The following is an 18677-nucleotide window of genomic DNA, read 5'->3' as shown; positions in this document are numbered from 1 at the left end:
CTTCTTCTAATCACCCGGATAAAATTACATTCCAGTGTTTCTGGGGGATTTTTTTTTTCTGGAAGTTTGAAGCTAAGCTGAGCTCCAACTGAAAATCAATACAAGAGCAGGATCGGAGCGGCAGGTTGATAGTTGGCATAAGCAAACGCCGACAGTGATTGGCAAGTGATGTGTTAGGGCATGACCAATTATGGCATCCTAAGTGTTTCGTCAGCAATGACGTCTTCGGCCCATCCATCATGGCCCATCCCGTCAAAGACATCACTGCTGAGCCACTCCTTTGTTACCTTGGCAGTATGTTTTGGGTCATTATCATGCTAGAAGACCCATCCATGGACCCATCTTCAGTGTTCTGGCTCAGGGAAGAAGGCTCTCATTCAAGATTTTACAATACATGGCCCCATCCATTGGCCCCTCAATATGGCAAAGTCAGTCTGTACCTTCAGCAGAGAAACAGCCCCAAAGCATAATGTTTCCGCCTCCCTGTGCTTGACTGTAGGGATGGTGTTCTTTGAGTCCTAGTCAGCATTTTTCTTCCTCCAAACATGGCAAGTCGAGTCAATGCCAAAGAACTTCATTTTGGTCTCATCTGACCACAGCACTTTCACCCAATCCTTGTCTAAATCATTTAGATGTTCATTGGCAATCTTCAGACAGACTGTACATGTGCCTTCTTGAGGGGGGGGTCCTTGCGGGTGCTGCAGGATTTCAATCTACGGTGGCATATTGTGTTACCAATGGTTTGTTTGGTGACTGTGGTTCCAACTGCCTTGAGATGATTCGCAAGCTCCTCCTGTGTAGTTCTGGACTGATTCCTCACTTTTCTCATGATTACCCTTACCCCATGAGGCGAAATCAGGGGCTGAATGGCAACTTTCGGCCCAGGGGGCAAGTACAAACCAGAGGCCCATGGTGTAGCGACCTGGCCCTCCTCCCACTCTCCCTCTCCCTGGCCTCCTCCTGACCCCCATTCCAGGCTGAAACTCCACTCTAGGTACTTTCTACTCCCTGGCTGAATATGGGTTCCCAACCTGGCTGCCAGGAGGGGTTGGGGGGGAGCTTGGACAGCTCAGTTGGGAGTTTGCCAGGGGAGGAGAGTTTCCAGTGGGGCATAGAACTGGTCTCCTTTCATGCTGGGGGGAGGCCTGTGCTCTGTCCTTGTCTTCAACCCGCACTCAGTAGGTCAGTGGTAGGGACTTTTTACTTCACTTCACCAGGAATCCTTTAGGCATGTCTGAGCCAGAAGCTATGCAGACTTTTTATGGGGCATCAGAGCGGCCTGGGGGGCAATTGCCCCCCTGCCCCCGTCCTCCCCTCAGCGAAATCTTGCATGGAGCTGAAAAGCATAATGTTTCCACTTCTGTGCTTGACTGTGGGGATGGTGTTCTTTGGGTCATAGTCAGTATTTTTCTTCCTCCAAGCACGGCAAGTTGAGTCAATGCCAAAAAGCTCCATTTTGGTCTCATCTGACCATAGCACTTTCTGCCAATCCTTTTCTAAATCATTTAGCTGTTCATTGGCAAACGTCAGACGGACTGTACATGTGCCTTCTTGAGGAGGGGGTTCTTGTGGGTGCTGCAGGATTTCAATCTATGGTGGCATATTGTGTTACCAATGGTTTGTTTGGTGACTGTGGTTCCAACTGCCTTGAGATGATTCGCAAGCTCCTCCTGTGTAGTTTTGGACTGATCCCTCCCTTTTCTCATGATCATCCTTACCCCATGAGGCGAAATCTTGCATGGAGCTCAAAAGCATCATGTTTCCACTTCTGTGCTTGACTGTGGAGATGGTGTTCTTAGGGTCATAGTCAGCATTTTTCTTCCTCCAAACACAGCGAGTCCCCCTCCTCAAGAAGGTACATGTACAGTCATGACAATGAACTTCTAAATGATTTAGAGAAGGATTGGGAGAAAGTGCTGTGGTCAAATGAGACAAAAATTTAGCTTTTTGGCATTAACTCGACTCACCGGGTTTGGAGGAAGAACAATGCTCACTATTACCCTAAGAACATCATCCCTGCAGTCAAACACGGAGGTGGAAACACTAAGCTTTGGGGCCATTTCTCTGCTAAAGGTACAGGCCGACTTTGCCACATTGAGGAGCCAATGGGCGATCCATGTATTGCAAAATCTTGGATGAGAACCTTCTTCCCGCAGCCAGAACACTGAAGATGGGTCACGGACGGGTCTTCCAGCATGACAATGACCCAAAATATACCACCAGGGAAACAAAGGAGTGGCTCAAGAAGAAGCACATTAAGGTCATGGAGTGGCCTAATCAGTCTCTAAATCTTAATCCTATAGAAAATTTATGGAGGGAGCTGAAACTTCGAGTTGCCAAGGGAAGCAAAGAAACCTTTGAGAAGATCTGTGAAGAAGAGTGGACCAAAATATTTCCTAAGATATGCACAAACCTGGTCACCAACTACAATAAATGTCTTAACTGTGCTTGCCAACAAGGGTTTCTCCACCAAGTACTAAGTCCTCTTTTGCTTGGGGATCAAATAGTTATTTTACTCACTGAACTGCAACTTAATTTATAACATTTATTTTATGAGTTTTTTTCTGGATTAAATCTGCAGGGGATCAAATCATTTTCCCCACTGTATATACTGTATATTTACATAAAATGACACATACAGTAGTTACATGGTTGCAAATTGTTACATGATTACATATAGTTACTATAATTATATAGTTACATACAGTAGTTGCATTTTGTTACATAGTTAATTATAGTTGAATATAGTTACTATAATTACATACAGTGGGGAAAATAATGATTTGAACCCCTGCAAATTTTATACGTTTGCCCACTAACAAAGAAATTAAGGGTCTATCATTTTTTATCATAGGGATATTTCAAATGATAGAGACAGAATATCAACCAAAAAAACTGAAAAAAAAAAACATGATACAAATGTTATAAATGGAGTTGTAGTTCAGGGAGTCAAATAAGTATTTGATCCCATACCAACCAACAATAATTGTGGCTCCCACAGACTGGCTACAGTGTTTGCTCATGTGGTACACAGATTAGTCCTGTCAATGTAAGAAGATTCTCCTAACGACAGCTCAATAGGTATATAAAAGACACCTGTCCACAGACACTCTTACATTCAAACCTCACCATCATGGGCAAAACCAAAGAGCTGTCAAAGGACTTCAGGGACATGATTGTAGACCTGCACAAGGCTGGAATGGGCTACAAGACCATCAGCAAGAAGCTTGGTGAGAAGGAGACAACTGGTGCAGCGATTATTTGCAAGCAGATGAAATACAAAATAACCATCAATCTCCCTCGGTCTGGAGCTCCATGCAGGATTTTGCCTCATGGGGTAAGGATGATCATGAAAAAAGTGAAGGATCAGTTCGGAAACTACACAGGAGGAGCTTGCGAATGATCTCAGGGCAGTTGGGACCATAGTCACCAAACAAACCATTGGTAACAAAATAAGCCACCATAGATTAAAATCCTGCAGCACCCGCAAGGACCCCCTCCTCAAGAAGGCACATGTACAGGCCCGTCTAAAGTTTGCTAATGAACATCTAAATGATTCAGAGAAGGATTGGGAGAAAGTGCTGTGGTCAGATGAGACCAAAATGGAATTCTTTGGCATTGAATCGATTTGCCGTGTGTGGAAGAAGAAAAATGCGTGCTATGACCACATCCCTACAGTCAAGCACAGGGAGGTGGAACCATTATGCTTTGGGGCGGATTCTCTGCTAAGGGTACATGCCGACTTTGCCGCATTGAGAGGCCAATGGACTGGGTCATGTATTGGTAAATCTTGGATGAGAACCTTCTTCCCTCAGCCAGAACAGTGAAGATAGGTCTTTCAGCATGACAATGACCCAAATGACCCAAAACATACCGCCAAGGCAACAATGGAATGGCTCAAGAAGAAGCACATCAAAGTCATGGAGTGGCCTAGTCAGTCTCCTGACCTTAATCCTATAGAAAATTTATGGAGGGAGTTGAAACTTTGAGTTGCCAAGAGACAGCCAAGAAACCTTTCGGATTTAGAGAAGATCTGTAAAGAAGAGTGGACCAAAATCCCTCCGGAGATGTGTGCAAACCTGGTCACCAACTACAAGAAATGTCTTACCTCTGTGCTTGCCAACAAGGGTTTATCCACCAACTATTAAGTCATGTTTTGCTTGGGGATCAAATATTTATTTTACTCACTGAACTGCAACTTAAATTTCCATCTCTAAGTTTTAGCTATAGGTAAACCTATATTAGGGCTTACCTATAGGTAGTGTAAATATGTCCTAAACATGCACCGTTTAGGAGATATTTATGGGGCTAGCAGTTATGTCACTGGTGCATTCGCTCTGAAGGAACGGCCACCTGTACCATTTCTTCAGAGCAGTGTGCCGCGACTGGAGGCTCTCCGCGCATGTGACTGTAAACAGCGGTAATGTGCACGTGTCGTCTGCTGTGGGATTTCTCAGGGTGCTAATCGGCAGCAATGAGAGGAAAGACCTACAGCAGATGTAACAATGATGGAGTGCTGAGCAGTCGTGGCTCCGGCAAGTCACAGAGCTGGAGCTGCGAACCCGGAAGGAAGACCGGGTAGAGATGGATGCTTCCTCCAGCGATGGCTGCCATCCAGTGGCGGCCCGTCCATTGGGGGCGCAGGGGCGCCCCCCCCATCCATGCGTCCGGCCCCCTAATCTACATGCAGGGTACCGGACGCATGGATTCCAATGTTTTTTTTTTTTTCCCAAGCACGTGATTAGAGCCAGAGGCTCTAATCGGCTTCAAAAAAGGGTGGGCTCGGGGCGCAGAGCACTGCGCCCTGAGCCCACCCATTTGTGTGACAATAGCAAATGAATATTCACTATTGCCACACTGATTCTCCTCTTGGCCAATCAGGAAGCGGGTTCTAAGACCCGTTTCCCGACTGGCCGAAAGGAGAAGCCATGCTATTAACCAAGGAGGAGGAGGGTGGAGATGCAGGGGAAGCCTGACCCACAGAGAAGACTGAGGGGGAAGCCGCTGCCTGCCCAGGGTGAGTGAGCTGGCGACCGGGGGGGGGGGGGGGGATAGGTGTACGGGCTAAAGCTGGTGTGGCCGGGGGGGGGGGTGTGGTTTGGTATGGTGTGGTTCGTCTGTGGCCCCCCGTCCCATGGAGTACTAGCCGCCACTTCTGCCATCCATTGCTGGAACGCTTTGTTTTCAGGCAAGTTTAACATAATGTGCTAGTATGTGATGCATTTTGTTTTTTAAAATGTGAAAAACTATTATAAAAGAACTAATTCACATGGGTTCTCTGTTATGTTTGTGTCCACTAATAATGATTTTAATGTATTTTTTGTGAAAATATGGTCTTAATAAATTCAGGGGGGGGGGGGCTGCCAGGTAGGCTGTATGGGACCCCGTTAGTTCTAACAGCAGCTTTGCTGAGCACGCACACATTACCACCGGATTGTACAATCTCCTTTACATTTCCTAAAGTCAAGTACTGTGAGGAGCGTCTACAGCTCATGGGGCAGGCCAGTGCTACATAGAAGGAAGGTTGGTAGATGTAGAGGAGACTATGATCAGGCCGAGATTACGTCTCTGGTTCCTATGGAGTGTACAAGCTGCAGCCTCCCGAAATGCGATAATGGCATCTGATTTGTCGGGATGAAGCCGATTCCTCTTTATGGCGGTTTTATGGGGTTTGTTACAAGGGAAGAGTGTTGTTATCGCTCTGCTTATTAGCCATGAAGAGTGTTCTGCACCTGTCTCTGCAATGAGAAGCAATACCAGGATGGAGATTATAGCCGTGAATATGGGGGACGGAGGACTGACTGACCGCGTACCGCACTGCCAGGTAATGACGCCAGCTGACCTCACCCAACCCCACCATCTGTACAGCAGAAGAAACGTCGGTCAGGGGGACTTTAACCACTTCGGGACCAAAAGGACTTGCCCCCTTAATGACCAGGCCATTTTTTGCGGTTCGGCACTGCGTTAATTAACGGACAATTGCGCGGTTGTGCGACACTGTACCCAAATAAAAATACAGCTTTCTTTTGGTGGTATTTGATCACCTGTGCAATTTTTATTTTTTGCGCCATAAACAAAAAAAAGAGCGACAATTGTGAAAAAAAAAAAAACAATATTTTTCACTTTCTGCTATATAACTCAAAAAAAAAATGTTTCGTCATTTTAGAAAAATTTGTATTCTGCTACATATTTTTGGTATAAAAAAAAAAAAAATTGCAATAAGCGTATTGGTTTGTGCAAACGTTGTTGCATCTACAAACTAGGGGAAAGATTTATGTCATTTTTATTTTTTTTATTAATCTGCGATTTTTAGCGGGACTGCGACATTGCGGCGGACAGATCGGACTCCTAACTGACATTTTTGACACTTTTGGGGGGACCAGTGACATTACTACAGTAATCAGTGCTAAACAATAATTACATTGGCAGGGAAGGGGTTAACCCAGGGGTGATCAAAGGGTTAAGTGTGAGCCTAGGGGAGTGTTTTCTAACTGTATGGGGGAGGGGCTTGTGAAATGATCATAGAGACCTGTGATCCTATATAGAAGGATGACAGGCGCTCTGTGATCATTTCAGAGAGAACACCGGTCTGCTGTGTTTACAACAGCTGCCCGTCCTTCTCTCTCAGCAGGGAGCGAACCATGGATAGGCATCCCCGCTGCCTTGTGGGCGTGGGCGCACGCCGCACACGCTCGTCCCCAGGGGCGCTCCAGAGAACCGACATACCTATACGTTGAGTCGCACAGCCGAGCCAGCCTGCCGCAGTATATATGAGGTGGGCTGTTGGCAGGCTGTTAAAGGAGGCTTATCAAATAGTCAATATTTGCAAAAATAATAAATGTATTGCATCATACTGATATGAATATCAAACATGATAGGGGATGTAAAAAACTGTTCATTGAGCTGTATCATAATCAATAATCAACATGATTATCACAAAACAATATGTATACACATATAAGTAAATAACATTGCAAAAAGTAAATAGGATGGCGGAGAAACATTATCCAAACAGGTTTAGCATCTTACAACTCTACGCGTTTCGTGGACGATCTCCACTTCTTCAGGAGTAGATGCGGAAAATAAGGTATGTCAGCTCAATTTACTGGGTCTAAGAATGAAGGACATGTAGTTTTAGAATCATGAGCGCAATTTTTTATCGATTAATCATGCAGCTCTATTAGCAAGCATTAGGCTGTGGCCATACATGGTTCAAATTTCGAAAGAATTTCCATTCGAATTTCGCACCATTAGTGAGTCGCAGCAACGGACGATTTTCATGTGGTCATCAAAGTTCATGATCAAATATCTTGGAAACTTTTTGAAAACAAACGATTTTCTACTGAATGATGGGAGAATTGTGTGTGAAATATAATCATGAAAGAATTGCGCATGAGTGCAAGAAAAGAAAAATTCCTGAAAAGAAAAGAAGATTCTCAGCCACAAAAATTATTTTCTGTAGCAACATGAGGGAAAATTGAAGGCTTGGCCGGTCAAATTTGAAAAATCGATGGTGGCGCCATCGGATCACAAAATGCACAAAATCTCTGATTTTCGAAAGAAAATTCTTTCAATTTTCGACCCATGTATGGCCAGCCTAAAAGAACTGAAATCCAATGAATGAAAGGGGCAGGATGATGACAGTTGGGATGGGGGAAGAAAGGACTAGATCAGGGAGCTCCAAACATTTTAAACAAAGGGCTATTTTTTTGTCCTTCAGACTTCAGGGGGGCCAAACTGTGGTCAGCGGGAGTATACATTTTGGTAGCATCAATGGGGGGGTAAACATCGCCATATTTGGTATCAGTGGGAGGAATAGTACCCCATGGTTGGTATCATTGGGAGGAACAGTGCCCCATCATTGGTGTCAGTGTGAGAAATGGTGCCCCATTATTGATGTCAGTTGGCAGAATAGTATCTCGTGTCACTGAGAAAAATAGTGCCTCAAGGGCTGAATAAAGGCAAGCAAAGGGCCATATCTGGCCCTCGGGCCGCATGACTAGATGATGTTGGATGCCCTACAGCCTGGAAATGAGGTGGGCTCTAGCTAATGTGCTGCAGCTTCTAATGCAGATTGTCAGTGCCATCATAAGAGCAGTAAAGGGCCCCGGGCAATGCAGTGTACCTGGGGCCCCGCCTACACAATCACCCACCAGAATAAAAATGCTAACTATCGATAAGGCGATATCTATTGGTACAGCAGTGCCAAGCTAATTACAAGTTCCAAGTTGGGCGGCTGGGTCCGGTGAACACACACACACATGGATGGGAGTCAGACTCGACTGTTCTGTGTGCGCCTGTTACTGTGGGGGCGGACAGGCATTCCTGCAGTTGTGGGCGCCCCCTCCATGGCCCTAGGGTATCGGGACAATATCCCCCCCCGGACAATATCCCCTCAGAAAACATCCCCCTGGACATAATCCCCCGGAACAACATCCCCCCGGATAATATCCCCCCGGGACAACATCCCAGAGGGCAATATCCCCCCGGAAAACATCCCCCTGGACATAGGGTTAGGGTTAGAGGGGGGATATTGTCTAGGGGGATATTGTCCAGGGAGGATATTGTCCGGGGGATGTTGTCCAGGGGGGATGTTGTCCGGGGGGATGTTGTCCGGGGGGGATATTGTCCGGGGCATATTGTCCAGGGGGATATTGTCCTAGAATCGGCCCAAGTGGCCTGACAGCAGCGCAGGGCCGACAGGCACTTACCACCTGCTAAGTTCAGCAGTGGAATGCACATGGGAATCAGGACTAATGCTTGGCTGGGGCTGGGTCGCTGCCCCCCCCCCCCCCCGGCCAACTTCCCAGCGTGCCCATTCGCTAAGATGGCCCTGCAGATTGTGAGAAGCTCATAGTGTGCTGTGAAATCATAAGCCATTTCACTACAGGAGAGGACTGCCTAGTCATTGTTTATCTATGAAGCTGGGACAGGAGAAGACATATTGGAGGTTCGGAGTTGGGCTGTTCCACGCTCCCATGACAGCCGTCTTTCGCCATTTAATGAAATGTTCCTTTTAAATTGCTCCGGCTACCTGTGCAGGCAGGACACTCCCCCCCCTGAAAATAATTTCCTTCCAGAGACAGTGTGCGGCTAACGATCGCCCTGACAGCCTGGCGAAGGGGAGGCCGCTACTTAAAGATTTCATTCACATAATTGATGACATGGGAAATTGGTTCACTCTCAATTTGCCCTGCAGCGCTCTCCAACCACACTGCGCTTTTTTTCCTCCCTTTTTTTTGGGCGGATAATGGAGAAAGAGTTCTCGGATGGGGAGAAAAAAAAAATCTTCAAAGTCTTAGCTGAGAATGAAGTCATTGATTGAATAGGAAGAGGATTAGCAGAGATTTGTTAGGAACACCGTAGCTGGGAGGAAGGAAGAGATTTGTAAGACGCCACTTTTCTGCACGGCCATATACTACGGAGCCGAGCGCCGTATTCTCACTCTTCTACTAATTAGGGAAATTTCATCACCGGCACATTGATATCTATCCATTATATACTGTATACTCTCTCTATCTATACAGTACATGCAGTATACACACACAGGGCTTATTTTTGTCAGAGACTGGGTGCAGGAACTCACCCCCCTCATCATCTAGGGGGGTGAAAGAGTAGAGATGTGGCACATTTTGAATGCCGCATCATAGGGTGGGTGTAGCCAATTTGCACTTATAGTGAGCGGGCCTTTAAGGGTCATTGTTGATCTCTGCACTCCATTGTCCACAACCTATATTTACACTTCATTCAAAGCTCACCTGTGCACCCCGCCATCCAAAACTTACCTGTGCACCCCACCATCCACTGACACTGATGGGCACTGATAGGCGGCACTGGTGGGCAATGATGGGCACTGGTGGGTGGCACTGATAGATGGCAATGATGGACACTGGTGGTGGCACTGATAGATGGCAATAATGGGCAGCACTGATGAGGAGGGCACTGACAGGCTCCCTGAGCACTGATTGGCATCCCTGGTGGCATGAGTGGGCATCCCTGGTGACCATGGGTGGGCATCCCTGGTGGTCATGGGTGGGCAATCCCTGGTGGCTCTAGTGGCATCCCTGGTGGCCATGGGTGGGCAATCCCTGGTGGCTCTAGTGGATCCAAGGATCTGCACTGGTAATCAATGCTCTGATTACAGGCACAGACCCCCATCCTGTCAGGAGAGCTGCCGATCAGGGGGGGCGCGCAGAGCAGCCTATCCTGCTGGACGTCATATGACACCCAGCCGGGATGGGACAACCATCGGCCGTCATTTTACTATATGATGGTCAAGAACTGGTCAAATGACATTTGTTTGTCTTAAAGCGTAACTCCACTTTTGTTGAGAAAAAAACATTCCCCTCTGGGTGATCTCTGTACATTGCCGGGATTTTAATGTGGCGCTAATCTGGAACACTGCTCTCATAGAATGTCCATATATTGTAAAGGGAAACCACAGTCCATATTGTTCAATATAAACAAAGGTGAAAAGTCCGTGAGCCCAGAGAACCACCACCAAGGATCAGCTCACACTGTCTCTTACCAGAAATATATGGCCCTCACTATAAAGGTCATATACAGCATACAAATCAAGCTAGGATAGGGTCCTCCTCTACTTCCAAAGGAATGGCATACAATCACCTCTCCACCAAATGTAGGAGAATAGCAGGTCAAATGGAGCGTGGTATGTTTCCTCTCATAATGATCCGTTACTGCCGTAACCCACCACCCTTTGACGACGTCAGCCTATGACGAAATGCGTCGGATGGAGTTTATGGCGATGCACGCCACATGAGGAGGAGACGCGGCTGCCATTTTGTTGGTGGGTTATGGCAGTAACTGATCCGTATTGCATTTTAAGAAAATTACAACAGCTGCAGATTGAAAAGGAAAGGTCATTTTTAATCACATTCAATTACAATATGGTTTTAGTCGCAATTGTATACGCTGTATTGTTTTTTCTTTGTTTGTTATTTATTTTCCCCCATGAAAGTGGAGTTACCCTTTAATCACAATCTTGTTAAAGGACCGGTACACCTATAAAATGTGAGGTTTATACCGGATCTTCCTGATGTCCTTATTTTGTTGGTCTTGGACAGGATGGAAAAATCTTTTGCCGTAGAACAGCTTGTGACTGCCAGAACCCAAGCGTGGACCTGTTTTGCTGCCCGGAGTGCGACACCAGGGTGACCAGCCAATGTTTGGATCAAAATGGGCATAAAGTTTATCACAGCGGCGACAACTGGACGTACAGCTGCCAGCAGTGTCGTTGCCTGGTACGTTACTCCGGCTTCAGAGTAAATTTAATTGATAAATATAGGGGGGCTTTGACAACATTCCTTTTTGTACATGCTTCCTTTTCAGTAAATTCAAAGATTAGCCAGTAGAGGGAGCTGACGCTAGCTCAGTGCAATCAATATTTCTCGTTTAACAATTACTTAATAAAATACTAGCCACACAGGGAGTGCATGGACTTTAGCGAGTTGGCTGACTCGGATACTAGCCACACGGGGAGTGTGTGAATTTTAGCAAATTGGCTGACTCTGATACTAGCCACACAGGGAGTATGTGGACTTTTGCGAGACGGCTGACTCGGATACTAGCCACACGAGGAGTGTGTGAATTTTAGCAAGTTGGCTGACTCTGATACTAGCCACACAGGGAGTATGTGGACTTTTGCGAGACAGCTGACTCGGATACTAGCCACACAGGGAGTGCATGGCTTTTAGCAAGTTGACTGACTGATACTAGTCACATGGAGTGTGTGGACTTTAGCGAGTTGGCTGAATCGGATACTAGCCACACAGGGAGTGCGTGGACATTACCGAGTTGGCCGACTCTGATACTAGCCACACAGGGAGTGCATGGCTTTTAGCAAGTCGGGGGACTCTTATACTAGGCACACAGGGAGTGCGTGGACTTTAGCGAGTTGGCTGACTTGGATACTAGCCACACAGGGAGTGCGTGGACTTTAGCGAGTTGGCTGACTTGGATACTAGCCACACAGGGAGTGCGTGGACTTTAGCGAGTTGGCTGACTTGGATACTAGCCACACAGGGAGTATGTGGACTTTCGTGAGACGGCTGACTCGGATACCAGCCACACAGGGAGTGCGTGGCTTTTAGCAAGTCGACTGACTGATACTAGCCACATGGAGTGTGTGGACTTTAGTGAGTCGGCCGACCCCGATACTAGACACACAGGGAATGCATGGACTTTAGCAAGTCGGCTGACTTGGATACTAGCCACACAGGGAGGGCATGGACTTTAGCGAGTCGGCTGACCAGATACTAGCCACACACGAAGTGCGTGGACTTTAGCGAGTTGGCTGATTCAGATACTAGCCACACAGAGAGTGTGTGGATTTCAGCGAGTTGGCTGACTCGGATACTAGCCACACAGAGAGTGCATGGACTTTAGCGAGACGGCTGACTCAAGTACTAGCCATACAGGGAGTGTGTGAATTTTAGCAAGTTGGCTGACTCACTTTCATTGTGAGAAGGAGCAGTAAAGCAATGTTCTGTAGTGCTGCAAAGTAGGAAGCAGCAACTGAGCATGTAATAAGCAAAAATGGCTGCCTCCATATACATATTTTAAAATGACTCAAAGTAACTGAATTTTCACCACATTAATATAAGTTATTGAGATCACTCACAGAAGGCTTATTCTGAGGTCTTTTCAGTTTATAAAAGATAAATGAAAAATAAAATGAAACCTTCTCTATAATTTCTACCATATTCCTCAAATGTTCCGCTCAGGCTGGAGAGGTGGACTGCTGGCCATTGAGCTGCCCAACGCTGAGCTGTGAGTACACGGCAATCACAGACGGCGAATGCTGCCCGCACTGCGTGGACGACCCCTGCGCAGCAGATAACATCACTTACGACATTCAGAAAACCTGCCAGGACAGTCAGGGGGTCACGCGGCTCAGCGGATCTGTATGGACGATGTCTGGGACGCCATGTACAACCTGCATATGCAAGGTAAGTGACCAAGAATTCCTGTATGCACGATGTTTGTTCTATTATAGTATGCCAAATGTGCTGCGCTAATCAAGCTCATATAACATCCAACATGCTTATTAAACAAACCAAATAGAATAAAGAAAGTCCACACTTGTGAGGCTTCCCAAAAAGGCAAATGGTGCTCATAAATATCCAGAATTCCTGCACTGTGAATCGCACTTCAAGCAAATCTTCTCCACCCTGAGAGCACAGCAGAAGAATTATCAGATATACAGTATAGGACTGAAGTTATAGAAAAGTCATATATTGCATAATGTAACTCCAACAACTGATAGGCAGGGCTCAGGCTTTCATAGAAGAACCACCAATAGGAACAACAGAAGTCACTTTCTCCTCAGTTCGGCATCACACGAGGACCACATTAGGAAAAAAAGAGACCAGGTGCTCCACTTATTATAAAGCCTGATAATATTTTTTAAAGCAAATAAAATGCACCTACATATGTTACAAATGGACGAATCACACTCCCAAGGACAATTCCAGTTGGGTATGATTTTACCGTACTTCGCTCTTTCCTACGCATTTCGTCAGAATTGACATCACCTTACATATGATACAAATGGCTAAATCACACTTCCGAAGCCATTTCCGGTTGCGTGATGATGTCACTGTACATAGCTCTTTTCTACGAGGTTCATCAGAGTGGACATCTTCTGGGGCACAGAAGACATGCCCCAAGATTTTTTGTCGAATATTCATGTTATAGATGTTTTTATGCAAGCTTGATTAGCACAGTACATTTGGTATACTATAATCATTAGCTATGATCAGGGCCGCTGATAGGGGGGGGGACCACCAGCCCTCTCGTAGGGGGCCCACAGAGAGAGGGGGATTAGTGATGGACAACAATTACAGAAATCTTCCTCCAGCACCTGAATCTGATCTGTCCCTCTCCCTGCTATCAGCCTTTATCTGTTGAGAAAGAGACAGTCGTCCCTCACTAATCCCCCTCCCTTGTGTGGGCCCCCCTCCCAGCACTTATCTCTGCTCAGGAGTTTATTTGTAAATTGTAACTTTGTTTCTCTCTCTCTGTCTCTCTGATCTCTGAGCTCCAACTGCCCAGCCTGTATATTTTTCTCATCTCATCTTCTTTTTTATTTAACATAGTTTTTTTTTTTTTTTTTTTAGATTCAGCAGGAATTATGCGAGTTATGTTATATTTGTGTCTTATAATAGTGATTTTATTGTAATTTTAGCTAAATATATGTTTAATATAATTTATATTAAATATAAAAATATATATATTTTCTTGAGGGGGCCCTGCCAGGTAGTCTGTACGGGGCCCCGCGATTTCTAACAACAGCCCTGGCTATGATTAATATCTCATAGCATGGTGGCAGCTTTTTATACTTGGATTTCTTTTCACCAGCCAGTTTTACTCAATTTATTGTAGGCTTTATTATGTTCTAAAAAAAAAAAAAAAATATATATATATATATATATATACACATACATACATACATACACACACACACACACTCACACATACTGTATATACACACACTCTATATTACCAAAAGTATTGGGACGCCTGCCTTTACACACACATGAACTTTAATGGCATCCCAGTCTTAGTCCATAGGGTTCAATATTGAGTTGGCCCACCCTTTGCAGCTATAACAACTTCAACTCTCTGGAAGGCTGTCCACAAGGTTTAGGAGTGTGTCTATGGGAATGTTTCACCATTCTTCCAGAAGCATATTTGTGAGGTCAGGCACTGATGTGGACAAAAAGGCCTGGCTCGCAGTCTCCACACTAATTCACCCCAAAGGTGTTCTATCAGGTTGAGTTCAGGACTCTGTGCAGGCCAGTCAAGTTCCTCCACCCCAAACTCATTTATCCATTTATGACCTTGCTTTGTGCACTGGTGCACAGTCAAGTTGGAACAGGACTATCCCAAACTGTTTCCGCAAAGTTTGGAGCATGAATGGTCTAAAATGTCTTGGTATGCTCCACACCTTAAGCATTCCCTTCACTGGAACTATAAAGGGCCAAGTCCAACCCCTGAAAAAAAAAACCCACACCATAATCCCCCCTCCACCAAATGATTTGGACCAGCACACAAAGCAAGGTCCATAAAGACATGGAGGAGTGAGTTTGGGGTGGAGGAACTTAAGTGGCCTGCACAGAGTCCTGACCTCAACCCTGATAGAACACCTTTGGGATGAATTAGTGGAGACTGCCAGCCAGGCCTTCTCGTCCAACATTAGTGCCTGACCTCACAAATGCGCCTCAAACATTCCCATAGACACTCCTAAACCTTGTGGACAGCCTTCCCAGAAGAGTTTAAGCTGTTATAGCTCCAAAGGGTGGGCCAACTCAATATTGAACCCTACGGACCAAGACTGTCTCCCTACTTCCAGCATTGGAGCCCTGCAGTCCTGGATTTGATTGAAAGTGACCCCATATTCTTCAGGTGTTTGGTGCCGGGGTCCTCCCTGTGTCCCTGCCACTAACAAGACTGCTTCCTTATATACATGGCTCTGAGAATAATGTCTCAACCCCATCACCCTCCTCCCCATGACTTTATCAGGATAGTGTGAGCCCCTCATATTGGGCAAAACATGTGTATAGACCCAGGAACTCAGTACAGGATGATGGTAACTCATAATAGCCACAGCAGATGTACAGACCCAGAAACTTTGCACAGGTATGGTGGAAACCTCTCATATTGGGCACGGCAGGTGTTCAGACCAAGGAACTCAGCTCAGGGATGGTGGGAGCACCTCATAATGGGCACAGCAAGGGTACAGAGCCAGGAACTCAAACAGGGATGGTGGGAACCCCTCACAATGGGTACAGCAGGCGTACAGACCCAGAAAACCAGCACAGGGATGGTGGGAACCCCTTAAATTGGCCCACCAGGTGTATACACCCAGAAGCTCCACACAGGATGGTGGGAACCCCTCATAATGGGCACAGCGGGTGTACAGACCCGGGAACTAAGCACAGGGATGGCGGGAACCCCTCATAATGGGCACAGCAGGTGTACACACCTGGGAACTCAGCACAGAGACGGTGGAACCCCTCATAATGGGCACAGCAGGGTACAGACCTGGGAACTCAGCACAGAGACGGTGGGAACCCCTCATAATGGGCACAGCGGGTGTACATATCTGGGAACCCAACACAGGGATGGTGGGAACCCCATAATGGGCACAGCAGGTGTGCAGACCCGGGAACATGGCATAGAGATGGTGGGAACCCCTCATAATGGGCACAGCAGGTGTACAGACCCAGGAACTCAGAACAGGGATGGTGGGAACTCCTCAAAGGGTACAGCAGGTGTACAGACCCGGGAACTTAGCATAGAGATGGTGGGAACCCCCTCATAATGGGCACAGAAGGGGTACAGACCCAGGAACTCATAACAGGGATGGTGGGAACCCCTCATAATGGGCACAGCAGGTGTACTGACCTGGAAACCCAGAACAGGGATGGTGGGAACCCTTCAAAATGGCAGATGGTGTCCAAGGATTTTAGCACATATATCTCACGAATAGCGTCCCCAGAAAATTAGGAAACTCCAATGGTTTAACTCACCTACATACACTAAAAACTAAAATATCAGATTGGCTCCTAAATTGTGTTTAACACGCTCCATTCCAGAGAAGTCCGGCTTTCATTCAGGTTGGGTGGCATTGCATCTTGTATGGTTTATGCAAAAGAGCGTCAGTCACGATCGTCCTCTGGCACACAGCAGGGACATAGCTCAGCGTTGTACTCATTGTGATAAATGTCATTTGTGTCCTTCTGATGGAATTGCTACATTGTGAACATTGATTGGGGGGGACTTCCCGCTGGGGCCCCGGTGGGCAGCTCATGTAAATGACTTTCCACAAAACGAAGACGTCTTTTCTTCAATCATTTTTTCCTTTTCTCTTTTGTCCCCAAACACTTTGTGTACCAGATAAAAACCACAACATCCCCTTTCTTCTTCTCAGACGAGGGGATGAAAAGGATTGAGAACATCGCCGGGAGTCACTTCCACTCCTTGTAGCTGAAACCTGCACAAGGAATTTCCGATGTCTTTGTACGTCCACATAAACGGATTGACTTCTTATTTATTGAAGTGTGATCCTGTCAATGTGTCTTATGATCTGTATTTCATCTTACACTCACAAAGATTTATATAGATTTTGCCCTCTGTTTGCCCTGGTGAAGGGGAGGCGTGAGCCTTGAAACGTGTTGGCCACTCCAGTGATTCTGACTTTGGCAAATATAAAATAGCTGGTCCTGTTACAATTAGTCTGCACTCTCACTTCTTCATAACTTTTTTGATGAACACCGAAATCTCAGAGAGTGATAATTTCAATTGGAACGAAGATTGAGATTTGGAGACTTTGAATTCCCAGATCGGGGTTCAAAGCTACATCCACTTACATTGATTATCAGAGCTGAACTCCAGGCAGAACAAGAAAAAAAAAAAAACATGAAATGGAAAAGTCAAGAAGTATTTTGAATGTGTTTTTGGATGTCTTCTATGCTTCTGTTGTAAATGCTCTGTCCATTATGAGGGGTTCCCACCATCCCTGTGCTGATGATCCTCTGTACACCTGTTGTGCCCATTATAAGGGGTTCCCACCATCCCGGTGCTCATTTCTTGGGTCTGAGTATCTGCTATACCCATTATGATGGGTTCCCATCATCTCTGCCCTGAATTCTGGGGTCTGCACACCAGTTGTGTCCATTAGGAGGGGTTCCCATCATCTCTGCCTGAATTCTGGGGTCTGTACACCTGCTGTGCCCATTATGAGGGGCTGACACTTTCCCTGTGCTGATTTCCTGGGTCTGTACACCTGCTGCGCCCATTATGAGGGGTTCCCCACCATCTCTGTGCTGAGATCCCGGCTCTGTACACCTGCTGTGCCCATTATGAGGGGTTCATTGTGCTGATTGCCTGGTCTGAACACCTGCTGTGCCCGTTGTGAGGGGTTCCCACCATCCTGTGGTGATTCCCTGGGTCTGTACACCTGCTGTGCTCTTTAGGAGGGGTTCCCACCATCCTGTGCTGAGTTCCTGGGTCTGTACACCTGTTGGGCCCTTATAAGGGGTTCCCACCATTCCTGTGCTGAGTTCACAGGTCTGTACACCTGCTGTGCCCATTATGAGGGTTCCCACCATCCCTGTGCTGAGTTCCCAGGTCTGTACACCTGCTGTGCCCATTATGAGGGGTTCCCTCCATCCCTGTGCTGAGTTCTCAGGTCTGTACACCTGCTGTGCCCATTATGAGGGGTTCCCTCCATCCCTGTGCTGAGTTCCTTGGTCTGTACACCTGCTGTGCCCATTATGGGGGGTTCCCTCCATCCCTGTGCTGAGTTCCTTGGTCTGTACACCTGCTGTGCCCATTATGAGGGGTTCCCACCATCTCTGTGCTGAGTTCCCAGGTCTGTATACCTGCTGTGCCCATTATGAGGGGTTCCCACCATCTCTGTGTTGACTTTCTGGGTTTGTAAACCTGCTGTGCCCATTATGAGGGTTCCCACCATCCCTGTGCGGAGTTCCCGGGTCTGTACACCTGCTGTGCCCATTATGAAGGGTTCCCACCATCTCTGTGCTGATTTCCTGGGTCTGTAAACCTGCTGTGCCCATTATGAAGGGTTCCCACCATCTCTGTGCTGATTTCCTGGGTCTGTAAACCTGCTGTGCCCATTATGAGGGGTTCTC

The 18677-nt window shown here is 46.6% G+C and overlaps 1 protein-coding gene across 2 annotated transcripts in view; it reads left to right on the top strand.

Annotated features, from left to right (window-relative positions):
• Window positions 1–18677, top strand: part of NELL1 (neural EGFL like 1) — a 1211404-nt gene that overhangs the window by 1166544 nt on the left and 26183 nt on the right. For both annotated transcript variants that reach the window (XM_082270280.1, XM_082270281.1), the window contains 2 exons: window positions 11085–11261; window positions 12744–12968. In XM_082270280.1, coding sequence (XP_082126406.1) covers window positions 11085–11261; window positions 12744–12968 — 402 coding nt within the window. The remainder of the gene's footprint in view (window positions 1–11084; window positions 11262–12743; window positions 12969–18677) is intronic.

Source organism: Pelophylax lessonae, assembly GCF_965119305.1.
Source record: "Pelophylax lessonae genome assembly, chromosome: 10".
Classification (NCBI taxonomy): Eukaryota; Metazoa; Chordata; class Amphibia; order Anura; family Ranidae; genus Pelophylax; species Pelophylax lessonae.
The sequence above is the reverse complement of the archived record's forward strand: the minus strand, read 5'-3'. Positions and strand labels throughout refer to the sequence as shown.